The 26,086-nt window shown below is 47.4% G+C and overlaps 1 protein-coding gene across 3 annotated transcripts; it reads right to left on the bottom strand.

Annotated features, from left to right (window-relative positions):
* Positions 1–2,063: 2,063 nt before the first annotated feature.
* TCHP (trichoplein keratin filament binding) lies at positions 2,064–18,213 on the bottom strand. 3 transcript variants are annotated; one of them, XM_023733725.1, is made up of 13 exons: positions 18,096–18,213; positions 16,618–16,805; positions 13,825–14,035; positions 13,011–13,067; positions 12,149–12,217; positions 11,300–11,473; positions 10,306–10,418; positions 10,049–10,115; positions 8,904–9,076; positions 8,033–8,114; positions 5,402–5,587; positions 4,742–4,885; positions 2,064–3,621 (listed from the first exon to the last, which is right to left on the bottom strand). In XM_023733725.1, exons 2-13 carry the CDS (start codon positions 16,803–16,805, stop codon positions 3,589–3,591), a joined length of 1,497 nt encoding a protein of 498 aa, XP_023589493.1. In that variant the 5' UTR covers positions 18,096–18,213; the 3' UTR covers positions 2,064–3,588. The 3 variants fall into 3 exon arrangements, with proteins under 3 accessions (XP_023589493.1, XP_023589492.1, XP_004379041.1); XM_023733724.1 differs by having other exon boundaries at positions 17,774–18,211; XM_004378984.2 differs by having other exon boundaries at positions 18,113–18,207.
* Between the last annotated feature and the right edge of the window lie 7,873 nt (positions 18,214–26,086).

A 26,086-nucleotide genomic window follows, 5' to 3' on the forward strand; every position in this document is an offset into this window, starting at 1 on the left:
TTCTGTAAGCCTTCATCTTAAGTGAGAATAACAGCACAATTCGAAGAGCGTAGTCAATGTCACCGAACTGTGCACGTAGACATTTTTGAAATGGTGTACCTTTGGCTATGTGTATTTTCACCAAAAAAAAAAAGAGGTTGAGAAGTTAGAGGGTTGATATGTTGTGCGGTTGTTAACCAATGTCATAAAACAACACGTGTACTTCTGTTTCATGAGAAACTATTTGTTCTGTGAGCCTTCACCTGAAGTACAATAAAAGAAAATTTCAAAAAATAAAAAATAAAATAATAATGTGCTTGAATGCTATTTCATGTTTATCTGCCTTTTAGATGTCTTCCTTTCTGAAGTGCCTGTTCGAGTTTTTTCTTTACCCATTTTTCTGTTAGGTTCTCTTTTTTAATTATTCATAGATGTATAAATGTTGTACACACTAGTTCTTTGTGGCTTATATGGGTTACCAATATCCTTTCCTATTCTGTGGTAGGTGTATTCCCTCTCTTTAGATATCTTTTGATGATAAGCTTTTTTAATGTAATCAAATTTATCAATCTTTTCCTTATGGTTAGTGTTCTTTGTGTCTTAAGAAACTTCTTAAGTATGCTACAAGTCATGAAGAGATTCTTGTTGTTTTTTTTTTTGAAATAATTATAGATTCACAGGAAGTTGCCAAAATAGTACAGAGAGGCCCCCTGCACCCAGTTTTTGAGTGTTCATGACATTATATCATAAATGCCTCTCTAAAATGAAGACATTGCAGTATCAAATGCTGTTGTTGTTGTTAGGTGCCGTCAAGCTGGTTCTGTCTCATAGCAACCCTCATACAGCAGAACGCAGCACTGCCCGGTCCTGTGCCATCCTCACAATCATTGCTATGTTTGAGCCCATTGTTGCAGCCACTGTGTCAGTCCATCTCATTAAGGATCTTCCTCTCTTTCACTGACCCTCTTCTTTACCTAGCATGATGTCCTTCTCCAGGGACTGATCCCTCCTGATAACATGTCCAAAGTACATGGGATGAAATCTCACCACCCTCGCTTCTAAGGAGCATTCTGGCAGTACTTCCAAGACAGATTTGTTTGTTCTTCTGGCAGTCCATTCTTACTCAGTATCAAATAAACTCGTTGCCATCAAGTTGATTCCGACTCATAGCGACCCTAGAGGACAGAGTAAAACTGCCTCATAGAGTTTCCAAGGAGCAGCTGGTGGATTTGAACTGCTGAACTTTTGGTTAGCAGCTGAGCTCTTAACCACTGCACCACCAGGGCTCCTATATCAATATCAAAAAGACCCCCTAAAATAAAACTCCACGTGGCTTCACAGGTGGAACTGCTAATGCCAATGCTTTTAAAGGCATTAAAATGTCTTTTAAATGATGCTGTCTATATTTTATGAACAGAGAAGGTATCTAAAAACCCAGATCATGCAAAAAACATTCATTATATCCATAAAGAAATATGGAGGTACTGACTGTATTTATTGCACAAATGGTCTTGGCAGTCCCACAAGTTACAGCAGGACTGTGCCTGTCAGGGACGTCTGCTTGTCATAGGCTGGTCTGATTCCTGGCATTATTGTCTTGTTCAGCTCCACGACATCCCCACTGCCTGACGTTCCCTCCGTAGAGAGAGTACGTGCTGAGTGAGGAGCAGGAGGAGAGGGAAAATCTTCGTTACGTACACAACGAGGTAAGAATCATTTCATATTAGTGGTTTCCACACCATCTGTACTAAAGGAATTGACCTTTACTGAAGAATCGCTAAAGAATAATCTGTAAAATCATTAATTTGACAGTACGTGAAGCAGAAAAAGGTGCTTAGAGACAATAAAACCAATATATGTCTACAGAACCAGGACACATCAAAGTACATATGAAAGGAGAGGAATAGGGGTGTAATAGAAATAGTAAAAGTGGGGGCTCTAAATTTAGGAGACAAATATTTTGGCCCAGCTTAGAGATGAAACATGTATTCAGTATTATTATAGGGTAGAGAGCCGGTGTAACATAATCCTCAATGCTGATAAGGAAGATTGCAGCCAGGCCACAAAAGCAAGCAAGCCAAAAAGTAAGTAAAGAAATAAAATTTATTCAGTAAGTATTTGAGTGCCCATTTACCAGGCATTCTGTTCACATTGGTTATGTACTGGGACTTGGTCAGTATATGACTGCTAATAATTTTCTGTGGTTTATTTAGAAGCGCCAATGGAATGGAAACAAGAGGGGGGAACGCCACACATTTACAAGAAAAATGAATATTACCTATAAAAATGTGACCAGTCACAAATGTCCAAACCTGTAGGCAATGTGAATTAAATCAATAAAAATGTATCAGTCCATACAGCCCACTTGCAACAATTAATAAGAGCAACAGTACCAAGCCTGGAGGCAAGGGGATCAGACCAGAACTCCTTTTCACAATGAAAGTCCAGCGGACGTGGGAAGTGAGCAGGAGCGGCATCCTGAGAGTGGCACTCTCTCGGGGAAACACAGCCAGAGACATTCAAGACAGGGCAATGAGAAGCAGGTTCTGGGGCATTTGCAGCTCCATTTGTTTTTACAGCACAATAGAAGTGCAAGGCAATGCAGCCCTTAGACTCAGGATTTTTAATGAACTGTAGCTTTAAGAACCATGTAACAATGCCCTGTCATTAGCAATACAGGTGAAAATTTACGAGATATGGAATCTTAAACACGATGCAATGAAAACTGAAACCTCAGAGGAAGAGTGTAAGTCATAAAAATATTCTTGCTGCCAGGGACTTGTAGCTTTGTAGAGAGTTCATCGAATGGTATGCCACATCTGCCAATCTGTGGGTCTGAGTCTTCAGGTTCAGTGCCCCCTCCTCTGGGCCTGTAAATCCTGGAAAGCTGCACGCGGCTAAGACCCAGAGGGACCTTCCCAAGACACTAGAGGCCCAAGGTCCTTTGGAAGATTAGGCAACCAGGTGACATCCATCACAAACCCACACACAGCACTCTATGAAAACTCCACCAAAATGCTTCCTCGTTCCTCGACCTTTCCACAAAGCATCCATGGACCAAGGAGACTGTCTCAGGGATTTAACTGGTTAATAGTTCTTTTCTTCCAGAATACAAAAGACATGATCCTGCGATAACCCTGAGTAAACTGCACCAAGGCCTACTAGCTTGTTTTCGAGAGAATCTTTAAGTTAAATTTTAAACAGCAATGGCAATTTTAACAACTGGAAAACCTCCTCCCAGGAGGCTGACAGTGAAGAATAAGACAACAGGAAAACACACCCGTCATGGAGCATGACTGGTACCTCTTAGTATTGATTTAGAACCTTATATATTTATAAATATGTTACAACTGCTAACAGCACTGGAAACCTGTGTCTGTCACAGATGCTTTCTTGGACAAGAGGCAGGAAAGGGCCTCTCATGGGTGCTGAGTATCCTCAGCACCTTCGCGTCTGGCCAGCCTGCGATCCATGTAATCACGTACCTGAACGGGAACTACTTTACAGCAGCTGGCACCCTGACTATAACAGAATACCGTAAAACTGCCTGGTGGCTGCATACCACAAACCCTAACATCGTCGCTCCCTGTGCTGACAGGACGAACGGAGTCAGTTCCAAGCAATCTTGGGATGTCTGTAAGTCTGGGAAGAGAAAGAAAACATGTGACTGGTCAGATGAGCAGTCTCTGGAGCGCTGGGAATTCGTCCCATTTTAAGTACAAGCTAAAGGCACAGCTTAAATGGCTGTTTTCATTCACAGCTGAAAAAGCTTTGACCCTAAGCCATGAATGAGGCACTTTATACCTTTTTAAAAGGTACTGGCCCTAAGAAGCATTTTCAGATGTGCTCTGTAAGACCCTGATCCTGAGAAATGCATCACTCCATGGTCAGGTGAGTTTAGAAGCTGCTGCTCCCTGAACCTCTTGGAGAGTCCCTGTGTGTTGGGACGTTCACGTTCTACAGCAAATGTAGTACCTGCTCCAGCTGTTTCACACAGTTTCCCAGAGTTATCTGACCGCAGAAGGAGCCGGCCCTTCTCTCCTGCCGCACACGTCCCAGGCAAGGCACTTTGGGAGTGCTGCTCTGCAGCCACCGTGGGGCCCCAGCAGGGCTCCCCAGCCCAGCAGTAATGGAGGGGCAGAGGCAAGGCCTGCTGCCCTTGTCACCACTGGTGCCCTGGTCAGCAGTTCCCTCAGGGCAGGGTCACAGCCTTTGCTTCTCTGTGCTCCCAAGGTGCCCTGCACAAGGGCTCACGCAGGTACTTAGAGAGACAGGGAGAGAAAGACGCCTCAGAGAGGAGGACAGGAGAGGACTGCATAGAGGGAGAGGGCAACGAGGCGCCAAGAGGAGGAAGGGACCAGAAGCAGGCCTCCTGTTCACCGGGGCTCCGGCTGACTGCGGTCACACCTGGCGCCACGGCTCTTTCACCTCTCGTCAGTGGTGGCCAGCACTCTTCTTAGATTGCTCCTTGTCCCCAAACAGGGTGGAAAGGCACGCAGCTCGTCATCTTAGGGCTGCAGTGGCAGGAGCCAGAGCAAAATCACCTCAAGGGCTATTTGAGGTCCAACCAAGGACCGAAACAGACCCTGTGTCGAGGTTCCCTACCAGGCGGGGAGAGAGATACAAGAGAAAAGGCGCGGGGAAGAACCCGGGACAGCTGGAAAGCAGAGCTGAGCACAAGGCTACGCGTAGGCCCAGAAGAGTGGGCGCCGGGTGGAGTCTGGCTTGGCAGTGGTGGCCCTTCGCCTGGCCGGCTCCCTACCTTGGGCCAATAGCCCTGCTCGGCCATCATCTTCGCCTCCTGCTGGAGGAGGGCATCGGTGAGCTGCTCCGCCTGCCTGGCCTCCTCCTCCTCCTCCTCTTCTTGCTGGTCCTCTTCCTGTGCCTGCAGCTGGCGCTCTACAACCTGGGCACCAAGAGCCACGTCACCCACAGCACAGGCCCATGGGCAGAGCCCTGCCTCTGACCACGAGGGAAAGCCCTGGTTCTGCCCCGCTGGGGAATCAGAGCTAAATAACAGTGACAGCACGTGCCAATGAGCAGGAGGGAAACTCAGGGTACTGAGAAAGGTCATGTGTATGGGACTATGTACCTTGTAAAAACCTCTGGATGAGGCCATGTGTTTGGGGACTATTTTATGTTACGTATTAGGTACTGAATTCAGCAACTCGCCTGGAGTGAGTGTGAATTACAATCATGTAGGCCAGGGTTTCAACTGGAAATAAAAGAGGTGCACTGAACCCCCACACATCGACTTCGGGGACAACACACACTGCCACACGGTGGCATCAGTCAAGGGCTTCTGACTCAGAAGCATGACCTGGGAGCCAGCAGGGCTCGTTCCTCGGGGCTGCTGCCCCCAAGGCTCTCACCCCCCTTGCTGCTCCCACGGGCTGCTCCCGCCCCCCGGGCTGAGCCCCACCTGGGCTTCTAGCTCCTGTTTCCATGCTGACTTCAGTTCTTCGCTCTCCTCTTTCTCCCGACGAGCCGATTCTCTCGCTTCCTCAAGATGGCGGATGAGTTGCTCCCTGTGTTTTAGGGATTCCTCTTGTGCACGTCGGTTCTGTTCAATCTTTTCTTGGATTTGTTGTTGTCTCCCTGTCAGAACCTGTTCTCAGCAGAAAGGAAAAGGGAAGATTCCAGTCTGACTCCAACAGATACGTGTCCTACAAGCCTAATGCTCAGCCTCAGGCCTAAACGCACCAGACTAAGGCGAGTCAGGAGGAGCCCCAGTGGTGCGGTGGTTAAGTGTCTGGCTGCTAACTGAATGACTGGAGGTTTGAATCCACCCAGAGGCACCCTGGAAGAAAGACCTGGCAATGTACTTCCAAAAAATCAGCCACTGAAAACCCTACGGAGCATGATTCTACTCTGACACACGTGGGGTTGCCATAAGTCAGAATCAACTCAATGGCAACTGGTTTTTTTATTTAAGGCAAGTCCAGACCACAGGATTTGGTCCAATCAATGTTCGCCACGTTTATCAGGGTACAGAGGCATTTCCCACCCACCCCCAACACATGGCTGAGTACAAAGAGACCAAAGGAGTTGTAGATGATGCCCCCTCCCAGGGGCAGAGAAACTTGTCAGCAACAAATTGTGTCTTGCTCCCCATCAGTGGGTTCTAAAAAAAGAGAAAAAGCCACAAGCCACAATGACCACAGGCAGAATCTGGGTCACCGCCCCCCTCAATGTTTTGGGTTTAAATCTACTGTTTAAAGCAGCAGAGGCCTGTTGTGGTGAAGACCTGGCCACAGAGTAGTATCACGCCCACCACCAACCCAGCATGCGGTCAGGACTCAGGACCCAAGAGCTGCAGGAAGTCACTGGATATGACCCACATTTATGCTCTCTGGAGGGGGCGTGAAAAGTGGCCACAACCAGGAGAAGAATTTAAAATGGGGAAAATCAAAAGACGCTGGAGAATATTTGGTATTCACAAAAGTGGAAAATCACCAACTGGGATCTGGTATCCCATCGATTCCAAAATATAGCATATTAGCATGCACAAAACCAAAAAATCAAACCCACTGCCGTCGAGTCAATTCTGACTCATAGCGACCCTATCGGACAGAGTAGAACTGCCCTATAGGGTTCCCAAGGAGCAGCTGGTGGATTTGAACTGCTGACCTTTGATTAGCAGCCTGAGCTCTTAACCTGTGCCACCAGGGCTTCAGCATGCGCAAACCATTTTACAGTATCTTTCAATACATGGATAAAGAAGACAATTTTTCTCCCAAAAGACTTCCTCATAATTGAGGTGTGTTGTATATGCATTACTTATATACTGACAAATAAAATAATTATGGTCTTTAACCCACTTAGCCCACTTCTGGTTATCCACCCTAAGGGAAAAAATTCCTAAATATGGAAAAGCCTTATGTACCAAGATGTTCATCGCAGTGTTTCTTATAATGACTCAAAGTTGCAAAATACCAGGATACCCACAAGAGGGGAATGGTTAAACAAACTATGATACACCCACGTGAGGATATCTTATGCAGCCATTAAAATAATATTTAGGTCTAGTAAAAAGACCACAGTTAATGGTCTGACTGAGACTGGAGGGACCCCAGAAGACGTGGCCCCCAGACTCTCTGTTAGCCCAAAAATGAAACCATTCCCAAGGCCAACTCTTCAGACAAAAATTAGACCGGACTATGAGACATAAAATGATACTCGTGTAGAGTGTGCTTCTTAGCTCAAGTAGATACATGAGACTAAATGGGCAGCTCCTGTCCAGAGGTGAGATGAGAAGGCAGAGAGGGTCAGGAGCTGGTTGAATGGACGCAGGAAATCCAAGGTGGAGAGGAGGAATGTGCACTCACAGTATAGGGCGAGCAACTAGGGACACATAGCAACGTGTGTATAAATTTTTGTATGAGAGACTGACTTGAATTGTAAACTTCCACTTAAAGCACAATAAAAAATAATAATATTCAGGAAGATGATGTAATAGTATGTTAAAATGTTTGAAATCAAAGGTAGCACAGTATTAAAAAATTAGGAAAAAATATTACGCATAGAAACAGAAGAGTAGGAGGAAATAAATAGTGGCTATGTGGCTGAAGGAGCCCTGGTGGCGCAGTGGTTAAGAGCTTGGCTGCTAACCAAAAGGTCAGCAGTTCAAATCCATCAGCCACTCCTTGGAAACACTATAGGGCAGGTCACTGTGAGTCGGAATCGACTCGACAGCAACGGGTTTGGTTTTTGGTTTTTATGTGGATGAAAATCCTATGGAGTGCAGTTCCAGTCTGAAACACATGGGGTTGCCATAGGTCGGCGTTGACTCAACAGCAATGGATTTGGTTTTTTGGCTTATGTGGATGATGGGGCTCTGGGTGATTTTTTTTCATTTTTACTTTTCTGTACTTCTGAATTTCTTTTTCTAATAAGCTTATGTTACCTTTATAATACTTTTTAAAGTCCGTTTAAAATAACCAGAGAAGACTCTGTCTGTCCCCAGAAGATCTAAGGGTCAGAATATGATCGATGACTCCCGGACACCTGCCCGGGGATCTGATGGCCCTTCGTGTCTGCCCACTGGAATCACCTCATTCATCAGTCGGTCACGCGCGCTCCTCTCTCGGGCCCACTCTGCCTCTCTCTTCTCCCACATCTCCTTGGCCTCATCCCTGGGCAAACAAAATGGGTGCAAGCAGGCCGATGGCAGAATGTTAACTGAAGAACAAAAAGGGCTGCAAAGCATCAGTTAGCACACATCTTGGGCTTCCTGTGGGGCCAACCTTCAAGTAAACCTACCCAAACAAGCTTTTAAAAGCTTAAAATGAAGGGCGACATTCATAGAAAGTATTATTATAAGTACTTTAAATTACCTTTTTCAATATACCCCATATCTTTACAGAAAACACCTGGCACACTCTGCCACCAAGGCCATTTAAGCACCGAGGTGAAGGAAGTCATCGGGACCCTGAAGAGGAGGGGCAAGGCTTGTGCCTGAGCCTCTTCACCACTCTCCCGGGGCCAAGCTGGCTCGCCCTCGAGTCTCTGTGCCCTGAGACGGCCGGGCATCCGGATTAAACCTTCACGTCTGCCACACAGTAAGTACTCAAAAAACGTCACCTATTCTCAGGTTTGACTCTACTAGTTTACTTTTTAGGATCCGGACCCATTTATATAGAGTTACGAAGCGTTCAACACCTGCCTAATTCATACCAATTTCCTTTCAAATTTCTAAGATTTTAGATCAACAGATCCTGACTCTCTACCATGATTTCCACTTTCAATAACCTAAAAGGGAAACACCCCCCACATGCCAGGCCCAACAGCAAAGATGTGCTCCTCAGGAATGATGGACACATCAACAAGGACAGAAGTTTCCATAACAAGTGGTAACCCTCCTGTGACTAGCGGGGCTCCAGAGCAGAGGCCCGGAGGGTCCTGGGCTAGTCACCCCCTCTCACCTCAACAGCATCTGCTGCTCTGCCTCACGTTCCCGCTCCAGCTGCAGCTGCTCCTCGATCACCTGCTTCATCCATGCCACGTCGGCCAGGGCCTGCTCCCGCCTGGCCAGGTGGATGCGCTGGTTCTCGTCCTCTTTCTCGAGGAGCGCCTGGAGGATCCGCTTGTCTGCCTCCTAGAGGAAGCAGGACAAAGTGCAGCAGTGAGCAGTGTAGCGCCCTGTGCAGCAGCGGTGGCCACCTGCCAGCCGCTCTCCTGCACCCATCACTGAGAGCAGGAGGTCATGACCCTTCCAAATGCTCTCAAGACAGACATGGGAAAATGTGGGATTGCTTTTTCAGAACAGACAGAACAATCGCTTAGGGATGGTTTAAACACTGCAGAGGCCCAGGAGTTTTCTCCCTAACGGAAAGACCCTCCGCCATCAAGTGTGTGTCTGTGATCCTGGACACGTCTGTGGAACTGAAAATTGGCAGGACTTTAGGACAAACACTCTGGCAGCAATTCCACTTCTAGGAACATAGACTACCGTGACAGAACTGCACAGGTACATATACAAAATGCTGATGGCAGCTTTATGGAAGAGGGAAAAACCAGAAACAACCCAAATCTCCATTAGTGGGAAAATTACTCTTATGTGATCTCTGCAATGGAATGTTGTAAAGAAAGACTCAGAACAGCAGCTGTGACGCTGCTACCTATGGTTGCCCTGACTGGCGTAGACGGGGATGGAAGGAAAGCAGCTTTGCTCCCTCTCTGTGTCCCTGTCTCAGAGAGGGAGCTCCCCAAAGCACGTGACAGGAATTCTGAGCAGCTACCACAAAAGAACCTGCTCAGCCTAAATATATTGATCTTAAAAAATATTTGAGATCTACTGTTAAGTAAACACACTGCAGAATGCAACTTCAGTTATATTTAAAAACCACCACCAAAAACCCTGTGTATGTGTGTGTATGTATAGAAATGTATCTAGAAGGATACACACCAAATGGTCACTTCTGGGGAGGGCAGGGATTGCAGGGGCTGGTCGAGGGGGATTCTCACTTTGAGTTTTAATTTTTACAAGAATATACTCATATACTGACCAATGAAAAACACTGTTTTCAAAAGAGGTGGAAGAGAGGGCAGGCTGTCTCTGCAGACTTACCAGCTCCTCTTGGATCTGCTGTGTACGTCTGTTGAGTTGCACATTATACTGATGTCTCAAAAAGCGCCTACAAATGAGCAAAATAGAGACTGCTGTCAGTTATCTTATAAAGAACTAAGGAGGTTAGAGAACTACCTACTATAGGTCGCATCTTTCATGGTGTCAAAGCCCTGGATGCAAGGCTGGGAAAGCAGCGAGGCGCCCACCGCCTGGAAGGGCCCTGGGGTGGGAGGGGCAGGCAGGGCCTCTTCACACACCCCAGCTCTGCTTTCTGCCGGAGGGCCGCCATCCGCTTCCTGTCCTCCTCCAGCCTCTCCAGCTCCCATCGCTGCTTCAACAGATTCTCCTGCTCCTTCTTCAGTTTCGTTGCCTGTGGTTACAAGGACAGGAAACCCAACTAAGATCTCGGGAATCAGAGTGGCCTTCATTCCTCATCGTCATTTTTGGCAGATACAAGCAATAAGGGCTGGCCTGGCCCCCCGTGGTCATGTCCTCTCCCACCTCTGGGGCTCTGAGCCCCTCTGCCCAGCTTCACTCACTCACCTGTTCCATCTCAGCAAGCCGTTTCCTCCAAGAGCCTTTCCCAACCACAGACAAGGAAGCTCTGTGCTCCCCTAGGACCCTGTACTTGTCCCCACTTTACTGAACTTAATGCTGTTTCCCTACCTGACACTTGCCTGTGATGGCTGGGACTATGGGCCTTGCTCACCGCCCCAGAACTTAGCACCTAGTATGAGTAATGGGCACTAATTATCTGTTTATGGAACCATTCAGTCCTGGGGAATGGAGAGACAAGGGTCAAATGAGCCCAGGGCCTCACCACATCTGAATAGGAAAACTCAGCCCACCGGGAAACTGCACAGTGGACCAAAAACCCTCGTGGTTTACGCCTTGAGACCCAAGACCTGCTACCAGTGGAGAGCCATGTGCTAAGGCCAGCAGACTGAATCATGGCTACTTAGCACACTGGAAATCCAAGTCCTAAGAAGGCTCTGGGACAGTAGGTCTCTGAACATGTCTAGAGAACATGCATTGTCTCCACATTGTTCATGTCCTAGAATCTGGGCACACAACCTAGGGGTACGGAAAACACGAGATGGGAATTCATTCGAGAGAAGGGAGAGCCCAGCTGTTGTTGCGTTTCATAAAACCACGTCTCCTGATATGATCTCTATTTAGAACAGCTTTTTAAATTCCCATTTGATAGCAACGAGCAAATGCCGGGGAGGCCGTCGCGGGGCCTGTGCTCACCTCCATCTCCTTCACCTTCAGCTCCTCCATCTGCTGAAGCAGCACCTCGGCCTGCAGCTTCTCCTCCAGTTGCCTCCTCTCCTTCTCGGCTTTCATCCGTTCCATCGCTTCTCTTCGGGCCGTTTCATATTCGTTTTCATACCGCTTTTTCTCTTCCTCCTCAGTAGCTTCTTGCTACATGGGGCCAAATGAACCAGGAGGTCATATCTGGAATGCACAGCCTCAAAGACCTGGCTCCTGCCCCCACCCAGCAGGCCACAGGCTGCAGTTCCTTGTGCCCACACGTCTGCCTTGAGTCCCGCTTGTTCACCCCTTGGCCTTGGGCAAGGGGGCATCCTCCTGGGCTCAGTCCCTCCCTGTGCTGGGGGAGCGAGGCTGCCCTCAGGGAAGAAGCCAGGAGGCTGGCTCTGGAATGCCGGGAATATGAGGTTTCCTCCCCCTTCCAGAATCCAACCAAATACTTTCCAAAATGAACCCAGAGACGGAGGCAAAATGATGGGTTCAGGAGATGTGTGGACGTTTAACCTGGAAGCGCCACGGTTAAGTTTATGGTGCAATTACATCAAGAGAGACAGCCAGTGACAAAAATGCTGTTAAAGACGTACATTCCATCTAGAAGCCCCTGTGGAGGCCTGCCAGCCCTGGTCTTGTTCTGCCCTTGGGGACGATGATCTCAGAGGATCCTAGTACCTGCAAGTGCCAACCTTCAGTTTTAACACGTGTTTAGTAATCTGGGAGACAGTCTGTTCCTCGCCTGGAATCATTAGCATTGAAAACAAAAAATAAATTCAAACAGAGACAGTCTCATGCCACAGCACACGGGACTGTTTCCAGGGTTGTATACCACACCTGTTTCTTTTCCTCTCTCTGTGCTTCCCAAGAGTTTATCACATGCTTCTTGTGAAGGTCCAATTCAATCTAAGGATGAGAGGGCGAGAGTATTAATTCCTTGGTTGGTTCATTTGACAGATATGCACTGTGGGAGACAGCGTGCTGCCTTCTGTGCCACCACTGAAGCATGATTATGACGTCCCTTTGTGAGGACTCAGAGTGGCCCAAGTGCCCACTTCAGAACAGTAAAGGTGCGCAGGTTGGCCCCAGCAAATACGGTCTGAATGCTGAATTAGAAAAGGAGCAGGCACTTCTAAGCCAATGTCAAGAGTCAAAACAAAGTTAACAGAAATTTCTCCAAGTCAGCAGAGTGAACTGGAAATACGATTTCAAAGGCCACCTGGTTGGCAGCATGGTTGCCTTTATCTAGAACATCCTTCCCTCATCTCTGCACCTTCAAGTTAATGGCCCCTGTCCTTCCAAACCCCAGTTCCTCCTCTCAGATGCCTCCCAGGCCCTGACCGAGTTGGAGGCACTGCCCCCGTGCCCCATCTCCCCAGGCTGGCCCAGCACCCAGCATCCTGCACTGCATCCCTCTGCCTGCTGTCTCCCTGCTGGACTGCGAGCTCCTTAATGGCAGGGACCACGTGTCTTCTCCACACCCCATCTGGAAGCCCTGCAGGAGCTGCTCAGTAAATGTCTGTGAAAGGACCAGTGACCGCTCAGTGCAGGCTACACCAGCTCCTCTGCATGGTGCTCTTCACGGCTGGAGTGTTCCCTCCTCTGTTTCAACCCAGCACAAGATGCAAGTTTAAAACCATCTGGAACCATGATTTCATCTACTTAGGCAAATCAATGGGAGGATCTCTTTGGTTTTCACCTCTCGAAGTTTAGGGTCATTCTTTTTCCAGTGTTCATACAAAAGCTGCTCAGCAATCTGTCAAGAAGATACAAAAAGGGAAGCGCGATGTCATTTTTCAAATCTTAGACACCCACAACAGAGGCCAGCTCAGGAGCCAGGCTAAGAGCTCCTCACTCACACGTACTCGCTGCACCCGGCCTGGCACCCACGGCTCCGCAAGCCAGACAGCAAGGGACTCTTACAGTGGCGAGAAAAGGGCCAAAATCTGAGCTACAGACAGGTCGGACCTAGGGGTTTTACAATATGTTAAAATAAAAAGTTGCTGTTGAGTTGACCCTGACTCATGGTGATCCCATGTGTGTCAGAGCAGAACTGTGCTCCACAGGGTTTTCAATGGCTGATTTTTAGGAAGTAGATCACCAGGCCTTTCTTCCGAGGCACCTCTGGGTGGACTCAAGCCTCCAACCTTTCAGTCAGTGGGTGAGCTTGCGGTCACCGTTTGTACCACCCAGGGTGAAAACACAGGCTAAAAACATAGATGGGGCTCTCCCTTCCACCTACTCTGGAAGGTAAAATATTCCACACCCAGACCTTTGTGGAACCACAGAACTGGAAGAAAGGGAAAGGATTCGGGTGTAATGACTCAAGAGGACAAAGACAATAGAGTCAGCTTGTACAAAATACACTCCCTAACTAAGGACTTAAGAGTTATGCTCTTCCCGGCTGCTCTAGGGTCAGCTGCCATCTCATCGGATCAGAGTGCCTGGAGGCAACCCGTGCGTGCTCACTGACAGGCTGAGGATGCTCCGACTAAAGGCCTCTGAGAAGTTACCAGTTTCCTCTGCTCTTCTCGGGCTGATTTCAGGTTCCCATGCCTCTCCCGGATTCTTCTTTCCCGTGAGTTCATGCTCAGCCTCAGGTCTTCCAGTTCCTTGGCCAGCAGGTCCTGCTCCTCTAGCATAAGCTGCCTCAGTCGCTCGCGTCTGGCCTCCAGACTCCTCCTCTTCTCCTCCTTCATCTTCTCACGCTGATAGGCGTGCATGCTGGGTGAGAAGGAGCCCACAATACATCAGCGGCACTACAGACACATGGTGGAACGCTCTGCTCTGCTGTGTGGGTGGAAGAGGCTTAGGCAAACATAACATGGTGACACAAATACATATAACACGCTCCTGCATACATGTGATAACAGTAATCGCTAACTTTTTTAAACAATTACATGTACCAAGAGCTAAGGTATGTGTATATATGTCTACACGTGTATACGTATGTGTACGTATTTGTGTGTGTGTATATATGTATATACATGGAGTCCCCAGGTGGTGCAATACATTAATGTGCTCGGCTGCTAACCGAAAGGTTGGAGATTTGAGTCCATCCAGAGGCACCTCGGAAAAAAGGCCTGGCGATCTACTTACAAAAAATCAGCCACTGAAAATGCTATGGAGCACCGTTCTACTCTTGACACACATGGGGTCACCATGAGTCAGAGTCGATTCAATGGCAACTAGTTTATGTATATATATGTGTGTATATATGTACTTACATGAATGATGATATATTAACTATCACATAAGTCCTATAAAGTAGGTTCTGTCTTAGCCCTATTTTAGGGATGAGAAAACTGAGGCTCATTCATGTAGCAAGTGACAGGATTTCCATCCAGATCTGTCTGACTCCAAAGCCTATGCTTTTAACTTCTATATTTTCACGTGTATTTCTATAAAAATGGGTTTATGTGTGAGTGTGTGTTTTTGTATAAAAGTATAGAGATGTGGGATTACAAGGAGACTTCTATATTCTACTTCAAACACTTCTGTATTATCTTTTTTTTCTAAATTTTATTTATTTTGTTGCTGTTGTTGAGATTATACACAACAAAACATATACCAATTCAACAGTTTCTACATATACAAGTTAGTGAACTGATTACATTCTTGGAGTTGTGAAGCCATTCTGACCCTCCTTTTCTGAGTTCCTCCTCCCCCATTAACAAACTCACCGCCCCGAAGGTTCCTAGCTAATCTTTCCAGTTGCCTGTTGTCAGTTTGATCTCAGACAGATAGTTCTTAAAAAAAACATAATGTTCAAGGCTGGCCTTTTTTACTAGTTGAGCTAAACAATTATTCGGTTTTAAGACAACTTCAGGGGATATTTTAGGTTTAGTGCTTAAAGATTATCTCAGGGCAAGAGTTTCAGGAGTTTATCCACCCTCCATGGCTCCAGAAAGTCTAGAGTCCATGAGAATTTGAAATTCTGATCAGCATTCTTCTATGGAATCTTTGATCAGAATGTTCAGTCATGGTAGCCAGGCACCATCCAGTTCTTCTGGTCTCATGGCAAATGAGGCAGCTGTTCATGGAGGCTATTAGCCACACTTTCCATATCCTCCTCCTATTCCTAACTCTCCTTTTTCCTGTTGCTCCAGGTGAATAGAAACCAACTGTTGTGTCTTGGATGGCCACTCGCAAGCTTTTAGACCCCAGGCACTACTCAAGGAACTAGGAGGTAGAACTGAAGCACTAAACACATTATTAGGCCAGTTAAGTGGATGTCCCATGAAATCATGACCCTAAACCTCCAAATCAAGGAATCAAATCCCCTAAGGTGGTTGGTTGCACATAAGCAGCCTCAGCAGCTACTTTTTGTACTTTTTGTTGTTGTTGTAAATGTCTCTATTACACAACGTTTGCCAATTCAGCTTTTTACAGGTGTACAGCTTATTGACAGCAATTACAATAATCGGCTTTGCAACCCTGCCCTTAATCAATGCGATTTTTCCATCACCATTAACCCTCTCTTTGCCCTCTCCCTCCCACCCCTGGTAAACACTAATAAATTCTGGTCTATATACATTTGCCTTTCCTTGTCTTTTTATATAAGTGAAGTCATATAATATTCGTCCTTTTGTGATTGGCTTATTTTGCTCAGCATAATGTCTTCAAGCTCCATCGATACTGTAGCATGTATCAAGACTTCATTTCTCCTGCTAGCTGAGTAGTATTCCACTATATGTATGTACCACATTTTGTTTATCCACTCATCTGCTGACGGGCATTTAGGTTATTTCCACCTTTTGGCTATTGTGAACAGTGCGGCAATGAACACTGGTGCACAAGTCTCTCAGTCTCTGCTTTCACGTCTTTTGGGTATGTACCTAGGAGTAGAATTTCTGGGTCATATGATAGTTCCATTTTTAGTTTTTTGAGGAACCACCACACTGTTTTCCACAATGGCTATACCATTTTGCATTCCCACCAGCAATGGATAAGGGTTCCAATTTCCCCACATCCTCACCAACATTTCTTGTTTTTTGTTTTTTATCTTAGCCATCCTAGTGGGAATGAAATGGTACCTCATTGTGGTTTTGATTTGCATCTCTCTGATGGCTAATGAAGCTGAGCATCTTTTCTTTTTTTAATGCAAATGTAATATTACTTCACTGATTTTTTTTTTTCAGTTGGGAAAAAACATCACCACCAGGCAGGCAATCCATGCTGTTCAGCAAATCCCTCTAGAAGACATGCTGTCAAGCTGCGCCACACTCCCCAGGCCTTTAACGCCACATCCCGTGACCAGCAAGTGGCCCCCATCTCCATCCAACTGGTGGTCACCGTGTAATTACCTCCGCTGGTAGGAGGTCTTGGAGCTCCACTCTGCCTGTTTGGAGCTGCAGATGTCAGAGAGTTGGAAGTAGCGGCTGTTCTGATCCCACTGCTGCCGAAGCCGGTCTGCCTGCTCTTGCTGCCGTGCTAACTGCTGACCTAGGAGCCGCCGGCTGCACCAGTAGGAGGGCAGTGTGGGCAGTGCCATCTGAGAACAGCAATGGCAGGAAAGTGAGCTGACTGCAAACCCCAGGAACCCTCCCCAAGCTAGGCCTCATCCCCTGATCAGTGGTCCTCACCCCGGCTGCACATTGGAATCGCCTGGTGAAGCTTTTAAAAAAATAACAGACCAATTAAATCAGAAAATCTTAGAGTGGGCCCCAGGCATTGGCATTTTAAAAATTATTTGCTGTCAGCACTGCAAATCGCTGACTTAAATAAACTTGGGCTGCACTGACTACGAACCAGGCATTATCAGGGGCATTGAGGACACAAGAGAAAGAACCACTCCTAGCAATGCTGGATCAGACACCTTGGGGATGTTTACACTCTGCATAAAGTAACAGAGACAATCATTCAAGGAACATCTTACGTTCGCATCCTTATAACCATCCCCGTTATTTGGTAGATTAAATTCGAAGAGGTGGAATGACTTGTCCAGGAACACACAGCCAGGAAACAGAGGAAATAAAAGAGATGGGATTCTAATTCACATTGGTCTGAGTCCAGATTCCAGGCTGTCAACTGTGACAGGCTGCTTGTTGGGACTAACGTGCCCTGGCAGTCCTAAGCCCAGGCGTTGCAGCTGAAAGCGTTCTGGGCCACCTCGTCTTACGGATGGAGAAACTGCAACCCAGAGAAAGGACGTGACTTGCTTACAGTCACAGGGCAATCTGGGGACACAGCTGGGACAAGAAAGCAGAGCAGTCTTACTCTGGGCTGGACAGCTTTCTCCCTGCCCCACAGCTGCCCTCGTGTGCAGGATTTACCCAGTGGCCTGGCTATGGTCGTGCCAACGTCTACTGAATACGCGAATAGGCCTGGGTCCCGCCAAGAGTTTCTAACTCACAGCCCTCCAGGACCTGCGGGAAAATAACCTGCATCTATAAGTCAATTCTAGCCCGCGGGCTGCCAGTTTGCAACCTCGGTCTTGAAACTGTGGCAGGCCTGACATACCTTCTTCCTTGCCCTTTAAAGTCGCCAGTGAATAAACCTCTGTACCAAGTAGTCAAGAAACTTAAAGTTCCAATCCCGGATCCGCCACCAACAAGCGGGGTGGCTCCCTAACAAGTCGCTTCTCTCTCTGAGCCTCAACAACCACATCTGACAAGCAAGACGACAGCGGGAAGTGTCGGAGCCAGAGCGCACTGGGAGCAGACCGAGGATGGGAATCCGGGCGACCTGTCCTCGCGTCCCCAGACCCACCCCGGTTCCCGCCACTGCGGGCCGACGGCGGCTGGGACCCGGTCTCGGCCCCAACACCGGCTCCCGGACGAACCTAGCCTCCTGACTCACGTTCCTCTGGGTCCTGGAGTTTCCCAAGAGACCCCTCCTAGCTCAAGGTCCCACAAGCAAGACAATTTCCCCGCAGGCAGCCCTGCACCGACGCCAGCCGTTTCAACATTCGCTATCCCGGCAACGAGCCCGGCGACGGAGCGGCGCGAGGGCCAAGCCAGCTCCAGCACGACACTGAACGCGCGGAAGAAAGAAAGGCGTCTATTTTCTCTGGCGCCTCCTGGTGGTGGGCGGGAGATGACTAGCAACGGTTGCTTTTCAAAAAACCAAAAAACAAACCCATTGCCACGGAGTTGATTCCGACTCATAGGGACCCTATAGGACAGAGTAGAACTGCCCATAGGGGTTCCAAGACTGTAATCTTTATGGAAGCAGAGTGCCACATCTTTCTCCGGCAGAGCAGCTGGTGGGTTCGAACCACCAACCTTTCGGTTAGTAGCCGAGTGCTTAACCACTGCAGCACCTGGGCTCCTAAACGTCACTAGTCCTTAAAATAAGGAATGATAGAGGAAAAGAATCCGTTCACTACACGATTACCTAGGGGGATGAAGGTGAGGGTGATAGGAAATCCGTGGGATAGGACGGGGGAAGAGAATATAAGCCACCTGGCTGTACGTGAGAATCATCTGGAAAGCTCTTAAAAATCCAGATGCCCAGACCAAACCTGACAAATCACTCCTGGGGGTGGAAGGCGGGCATCAGTTTTCCAAGTTACCTAGACGCATTTGGTGTGCAACCAGAGCGGAGAACTACCGGTGTAAGTAGATGTAGGGTATTGGCAACCTTCTGTTGTAGAAAAAGAATGAGTAGATCCCGAACTTTGAGTCTCTTCTCCCCATTCTCCAAAAGAAAAAGGGAGCGATGAAAAAAAGCAAGAAGAAGCAAAGCAACTCACATTTCTTGAATACCTGCACGTGCCAGATGCTTTTAGATATAATAATATGTTTAAGCCTCCCTTCTTCTTGCCTTCATTTTGAACATGAGAAAACTGAGGCTCAGAGAGGTGAAGCAACTCTCTTGAGGTCGCACAGCAAGGACAGAGGCAGGATTGACACTCAACTCCCAGAAGTTGTGAGTCCCTCTTCCATCCTTTTTTCCACAAGCTTGTAGCCACCATCACTCGGCTGCTAACTGAAAGGTCGGTGGTTGGAACCCACCAGCCGCTCTGAGGGAGAAAGATGTGGCAGTCTCTTTCCATAAAGACTACAGCCTTGGAAACCCTACGTGGCAGTTCGATTCTGTCCTACAGGGTTGCTATGAGTCGGAATTGACTCGAGGGCAGTGGGTTTTTGGTTTGGTATCCACCATTACACATTGCAGATGTAGCTAGTAAGTGAGGCCTGCAAAGGAGAACCATCTGGGCCAACATAAAGAGTTCAGCAATATTAACAGGCCAAGGACTGTGGCTCACAGGGGGCTGAGAGGGGAGGCCCTGGCAGGGAATCTTTGGGGTGGGCGCTGCTCACACCACGCAGCTCCACGGGGCTACTCTCCTCAAACCTGCCTTTGAGCGTCCTAGCACAAGAGGAGACACAGGAATGGGGAGATGGGAGCTGATCAAACGGGATCAGCTCTCCATCACCCGACATGTGACAGCACTGGAGGCTGCACAATGTCCCTCACTTAATTAGCAGGTGGCATCGCCAGGCATTTCTATCCATGCCGAGCTTTATAGCCTTTCAACATCAACGACACTGGCTCCCTTCAGCTAGGGCTGGGCTCCCCACCATCCCTGAAGACAAAGATGCAGAATTAGGGTGTGTTCAAAGACCCTGGGGGGACAGGGTTGCCTCCCGGAGCCCCAGTTTTGTGTTTTAATAATAACAGCAATGGGAATAGTAACAAATGTAGATATGCATGAGAACAAAGTGGAAAATGCCACTCAGCAAAAACAGTGGGGATGGCTGGGAGCTGGATTAGGGGTGGTTCCGACTCATGGTGACCCCGTGTATGTCAGGGTAGAACTGTGCTCCACAGGGTTTTCAATGGCTGACTTTTGGGAAGTAGACTGCCAGGTGCCTTAGTTATCTCGTGCTGCTATAACAGAAATACCACAAGTGGGTGGCTTTAACAAGCAGGAATTTATTTTCTCACAGTTTAGGAGGCTAAAAGTCCAAATTCAAGGCGCCAGCTCTAGGCGAAGGCTTGCTCTCTGTTGGCTCTGGGGGAAAATCCTTATTCCTTGGCTCCTTGGTGATCTTCAAGTGGCATTGTGTCTATCCTCTTCCCACCTCTGCTTGCTTGTTTAATCTTTCTCATATGTCAAAAGAGACTGACTCAAGATACACCCTACACTAATCCTCAGTAACATAACAAAGCCAACCTATTCTCAAATGGGATTATAACCACAGGCATAGAGGTTAAAATTTACGACACATATTTTTGGGGGACACAGTTCAATCCATCACACCAGGCCTTTCTTCCGAATCTCCAGCCTTTTGGTTAGCAGCCCAGCATGTTAACCATTTTCACCACCCAGGGTCTCCCTGTCTCACTAAGTGCTGGTTTTATTTCCCTCTCTACTAAAAGAAGAAGCTGGGAAATATTTACTGATTTACTCACAGTAGCAGACACCACTGATTGATTATGTAACAGCTGTTCCCTCAACTTCCTTGTTCAAGCTGCTGCCTAATTGGGGTGGGGCATCTACCCTTCTCTACCGGATGCAGGGGGTACTGATTAATCTAAACCAACCCTGGTAGACGCACGCCCCCTATTGGTGACTGGCTAGTGATGAGCTTGTGCCCTGTTCTGCCCACAGAGACCTGAGGGATATCTGCAGGGGAGGGGGCTGGGAAAGGTCTTCTCATTCCTTCTTCTCTCTCCCTCTTCTGCTGGTGTTGTCCTCTCTGAGCGTACTGGATACAGTCCAACCCTGAATGGCAGACAGCCTCCACTTCCTAAGTTCCTAAGTTCAAGACAGCTGGTGGACGATGTGGGAGCGGCTCCTGCCTCTGCTTAGCATTCTTTCACAGCCCCCCATTTCCCTCTGCACAAGGTCCACACTACGCCCTGCAGGGTCTGGCCCCTGCCAACCTTGCCAGCTACACTGGCCTTTGCTTCAGCGCTTACCTCCAAAGTTTCCACCATGCTGTTCCCTCCTCCTGGAAGGCTCTTCCCCTCTGCTAACTCTTACTCAACGTTTAGGTCTCAGTGTAAATGTCCCTTTCTCTAGGAAGCCCTCCCTGATACTCTCTGACTACGTCAGGTCACCATACCTTGGGTTATACTGTATTTTTCCTCCATAGCGTTCACTGCCCCTTTAAATAAATATTTTTTAAGTTAACATCTGCCCTTCATCAATACACCATAAACTCTGTCTCCTGCTGCGTGTCTCAGCCTCTGACTGGTGCAGAATAGGTGCTTAAAAATATTTAGTAAATGTCCATCGATCATGGAGACCTGTGGAGCAGTGGTTAAACAACTCGGCTGCTAATTGAAGGTCAGCAGTTCTAACCACCAGCTGCCCTGCGGGAGAAAGATATGGCAGTCTGCTTCTGTAAAGATTTACAGCCTAGGAGGTGGTTCTACTCTGTTCTATAGGGTCGCTCTGAGTCAGAATTGATTTGAAGGCAATGGGTTTGGTTTGGGTTTTCTCCAGCAACAGATGAATGGATAAACAAAATATGGTATATATGCTCAATAGAACATTACCCATGAAAAACCCATTGCTGCTGAGTCAATTCCAACTCATAATGACCCTATAGGACAGAGCAGAACTGCCCCATAGGGTTTCCAAGGAGCGCTGGTGGATTTGAACTCCAACCTTTTGGTTAGCAGCCGAGCTCTTAACCACTGCGCCACCAGGGCTCCACAATAGAATATTAGTCAGCCATAAAGAGAAATGAAGTCCTGAGGCCCAGACCACAAGATGGATGAACCTTGAAAACGTCTTGCTGAGTGAAATAAGGCAGTCACAGAAGGACAAATACGGTAAAATCTCACTTATATGAAATAAGCAAATATATAGAGACAAAGATTAGTAGTGGTTACCAGGGGGAGGAGGAAGGAGGAAAGGGGAAGCTTTTGCTGAGGGTGCACTGAGTTTATGTTAATGCTGGTGGAAAAGGATAGAGAGAAAGAGAGAGAGAGAGAGAGAAAATATGTAGTGAATGAATGAAGGAAAGCATGGCCAGTGAGACCCTACCCTAAGTGCCCCAGCGTGCAGCCAGGGGTGTAGGGGATGAGCTAGGACCCAGCCTCTGTCAGAGAGGTTTGTCACAGAACCTGGACAATGTGCCAGGGCTGGTTCCTTAAAATTAAGTTCAATCCCTGTTGAGCAAGCTCCTGGGATGTTCCCAGACTCCTCTGTTGAATCCCGGGAGGCATTCTTCCCTGAGAAAAGCCTCACCACTCAGTCTCATCTCCTTAGGCGTTCCCCAACTCCACCCTCCACAGAAGAATAAAGAGCTTGTGTTGCTGGTGTGAGGTCCTAGAGAAAGGCTGGCTGCTGGGGCCAGCAGGAAAGGGGGGCACAGCCCCTAATGCCACCACTGGGATTAGAAGTCTCCAGGGTCCTCAGAAACAATCTTAAATAATATTGCCAGATCCATTCATTTAACAGGTGGGGAAACTAAACCCAAAGGAGGAAATAGGCACTTGGGATAAGTTAATGGCAGAGTTAGGATGAGAATTCAGGTCACCTGACAGGTTGGCCTGGGTGCTCTCTTAGATTCTTTGCTTTTACCCAGAGCTACTGAGACCTGGGGAGGGCAGTTCTATAATCATCAACTTCTTCGTCTTCAGCATCCTCATGGGGCTTAAGTCTAGTGCTTACCCATGTCCCAGGTAGATCCTTAAATATGCTATCTCATCAAATATTGTCCTCAATACTTCGAAAGACATACTGTCATGATCCCCATTTTATGGATGAGGAAACTGAGGCTCAGAGTGATTATATCACTTGGCCCAGGTCACACAGCTAGAAGTAGTAGAGTTAGGGTTTGATCCCAAGTCTGTCTGCCAGACTCCAGAGCCTGGGCTCTTACCTCCTCCCTCTTGTCCTCAGTTTTGGGTGCTCAGAATCAGTACGATTCACATCTGTTAAAAATGCAGAGGTCTGGGAACCCACATTGCCTAACAGAGCCTGGTCTGAGGGAGATGCTCAAGAAATGACTATAGAACTGAACTGAATAAAGAAGGTTGGTGTCTTAGTTCCCTAGAGCTGCTGTAACAGAAATACCACAAGTGGCCACCTTTAAGGAACAGAAACGTATTTTCTCCCAGTTCACGAGGCTAGAAGTCCAAATTCAGGATGCCTGCTCTGGGGAAAGGCTCTCCGTCACTTCTGGGGGAAAATCCTTGTCTCAGCTTCTGTAACCCCAACATTCCTCAGTTCTTTGGAGGTTTCCACACGGTATCTAACTTTCCCCCACTTGTGCTTGCTTCTCTCTGTGTCTATCTGCTCTTTTTATAACTAAAAGTGATTAGGTTTAGGACACATCCTACACTGATATGGCCTCATTAACGTGACAAAGAAAACCCTATTCCCAAATAGGATTACATCCACAGGTATGTTGTTGTTATTGGAGTCAGTTCCCACTCACAGTGACCCCATGCACAACAGAAGGAAACTCTGCCTGGTCCTGTGCCATCCTCACAATTGTTGTGTTTGAGCCCATTGTTGTGGCCACTGTGTCAATCCATCTCGTTGAGGGTCTTCCTCTTTTTCCGCTGACCCTCTACTGTATTCACCAGTACAGGGGTTAGGATTCCAACACGTATTTTGGGGGGACACAATTCAATCCATAACAGTTGGCTTTCAAGTTTCATATTTCTGCATTTTTAGGACCATGGTCGTTGTGCTGTGACACCGCCTCAGGTCACTGTCCCATCAGGTTTCCTCCCAGCCTGTTTTCCAGGTGAAACTCTAAAGGCCGGGTCCTCCCAGCCCTGAGGCCACCCATGTGGGCACTAGGATGAGGTGGAGTTTCTGCTGCTCCTCTACTCTACACTGTTTAAATGACCAAAATACTGTTTTTATCCAGGAATTGAAAAAATGTGTAAACATTTGGCTGCGCTGTTTTCTGGGGCGGTTGTTGCCTTTGCATTAATTAGGGAGAAGTGACAGACGAGTTGGCATGGCGGCTCTTAACACCCAGAGGAGTTGGCTCAACAAAGCCCATTTGGCATATTTAATTCTGCTGAAAACCTGGCATGTGAAGAGGTGACATCATTGGAATCGGTTACCCCCACAATTGCCAGTACTGGGTAGAAATGACTCAAGAAATCAATTCATAATAACCACACCATTGACTGAGGGCTGCCCACCTGCCAGTGTGCCAACAGCCTGACCTACATTAACCCACTGAAACCTCACGTCAGTCCTGAGAGTTAGTTACCATTATTACCATCCCCGTTTTACAGATGAGGAAACTGATGCTCAGAGGTGGGAAGTGTAGTAGGCTGAATGATGGCGCAAACAGTTAAGCGCTAGACTGTTAGCGGAATGTTTGGCAGTTCGAACCCACCCGCAGGTGTCTCAGAAGACAGGCCTAGCAATCTGCTTCTAAAAGGTCACAACCTTGAAAACCCTATGGAACAATTCTACTCTACACTCATAGGGTTTCCATGAGTTGGAATGGTCTAGAAGGCAACTAACAACAACAACGAAGGCCTGGAACCTATAAATATTACCTTATTTGGAAAACAGTTCTTGCAGGTGTGATTAAGTTAAGAATCTTTGATATGGGGAGATAATTATGGATTATCTGGGTGGGCCTTGAATGCAATCACATGTCTCTTTAGAAGAGAGATTGAGGACAGAAGAGAAGGCAATGTGACCACAGAAGCAGAGACAGGAGTGATTCAGCCACAAGCCAAGGAATGCTGGCAGCCACCAGAAGCTGGAAGAGGCAAGGAACAGATTCTCCCCCAGAGCCTCCAGAGAGAGTGTAGCCCTTCCACCACCTTGATTTCAGCCTAGTGATACTGATTTTGGGCTTCTGGCTTCCAGAACTGTGAGAGAATAAATTTCTGTTCTTTTAAGCCATAAAGTCTGTGGTAATTTGTTATAGCAGTCACAGAAAGTTCATACAGGAAGTGACTTGCCCAAGGCCACACAGTTACAAAGTGGAAGCATTGCTTTGAACATAGTAATGGTTAGTGTGCTTGGCTGCTAGCTGAAAAGTTGGAGCTTTGACTCCGCCCAGAGTTGCCTTGGAAGAAAGCCCTGGCAATCTACATCTGAAAAATCAACGATTGAAAACTCAGTGGAGCATAGTTTTACTGTGACACACATGGGGTCACCATGAGTCGGAATCGACTCAACAGCAACTTGTGGAAGTGCTCAATTACTATACTGCACGTGGGAAGGCTGAGTTTATAGGATGAAATATCAAAAAAGACCAGGAACGTGGCCTACTTTACCCACCCCAACTGATGCTGTTAGGGACAGGCCGCCTGAGTAACCAGGATTTGATGATTCAGTTTTGGAGGATGCAATTAACACTGGGTGAAGCTGATTCAGGAAAATGATGACACTTTGCAGGGTCAACACCACACCCACAATGAGTCAATTCCAACCACTAGAATTAACTCCACTGACCAAGCCGGTCCTGCAAATCAATTTGAGAGGGGTACTGATAAACTCACAAATGTATGGGGCATGTATGGTGGCCTAGCAGTCCAAAAAGATGAGGTGGCTCCTCTGTGTCTGGCAGTATTTTCCCTCACAACACTTTATTTATTGTTCATTTAATCTTCTGTCCTCTTTGGTTCAGAGTAAATGCTCAATAAATACTTGTTGAACGGTGTGAATGTCTGCCTCAGTGGATAGTAAGCTAAAGGGAGGAATTGATGGCCCAAAGTTAAAGCCAGTTTGCAAAAGGCTTGTGTGGGTCTTCCATCTTCTCCCCTCCCTTTTTCTCCTTTCCCTTTCCATTCCATTCCACTCTACTCTACCCCACTCCACTCCATTCCATTCCATTCCACTCTACTCTACTCCACTCCACTCCATTCCATTCCACTCTACTC

The sequence above is a fragment of the Trichechus manatus genome, unplaced genomic scaffold (genome assembly GCF_000243295.1).
Source record: "Trichechus manatus latirostris isolate Lorelei unplaced genomic scaffold, TriManLat1.0 scaffold00061, whole genome shotgun sequence".
Taxonomy (NCBI): domain Eukaryota; kingdom Metazoa; phylum Chordata; class Mammalia; order Sirenia; family Trichechidae; genus Trichechus; species Trichechus manatus.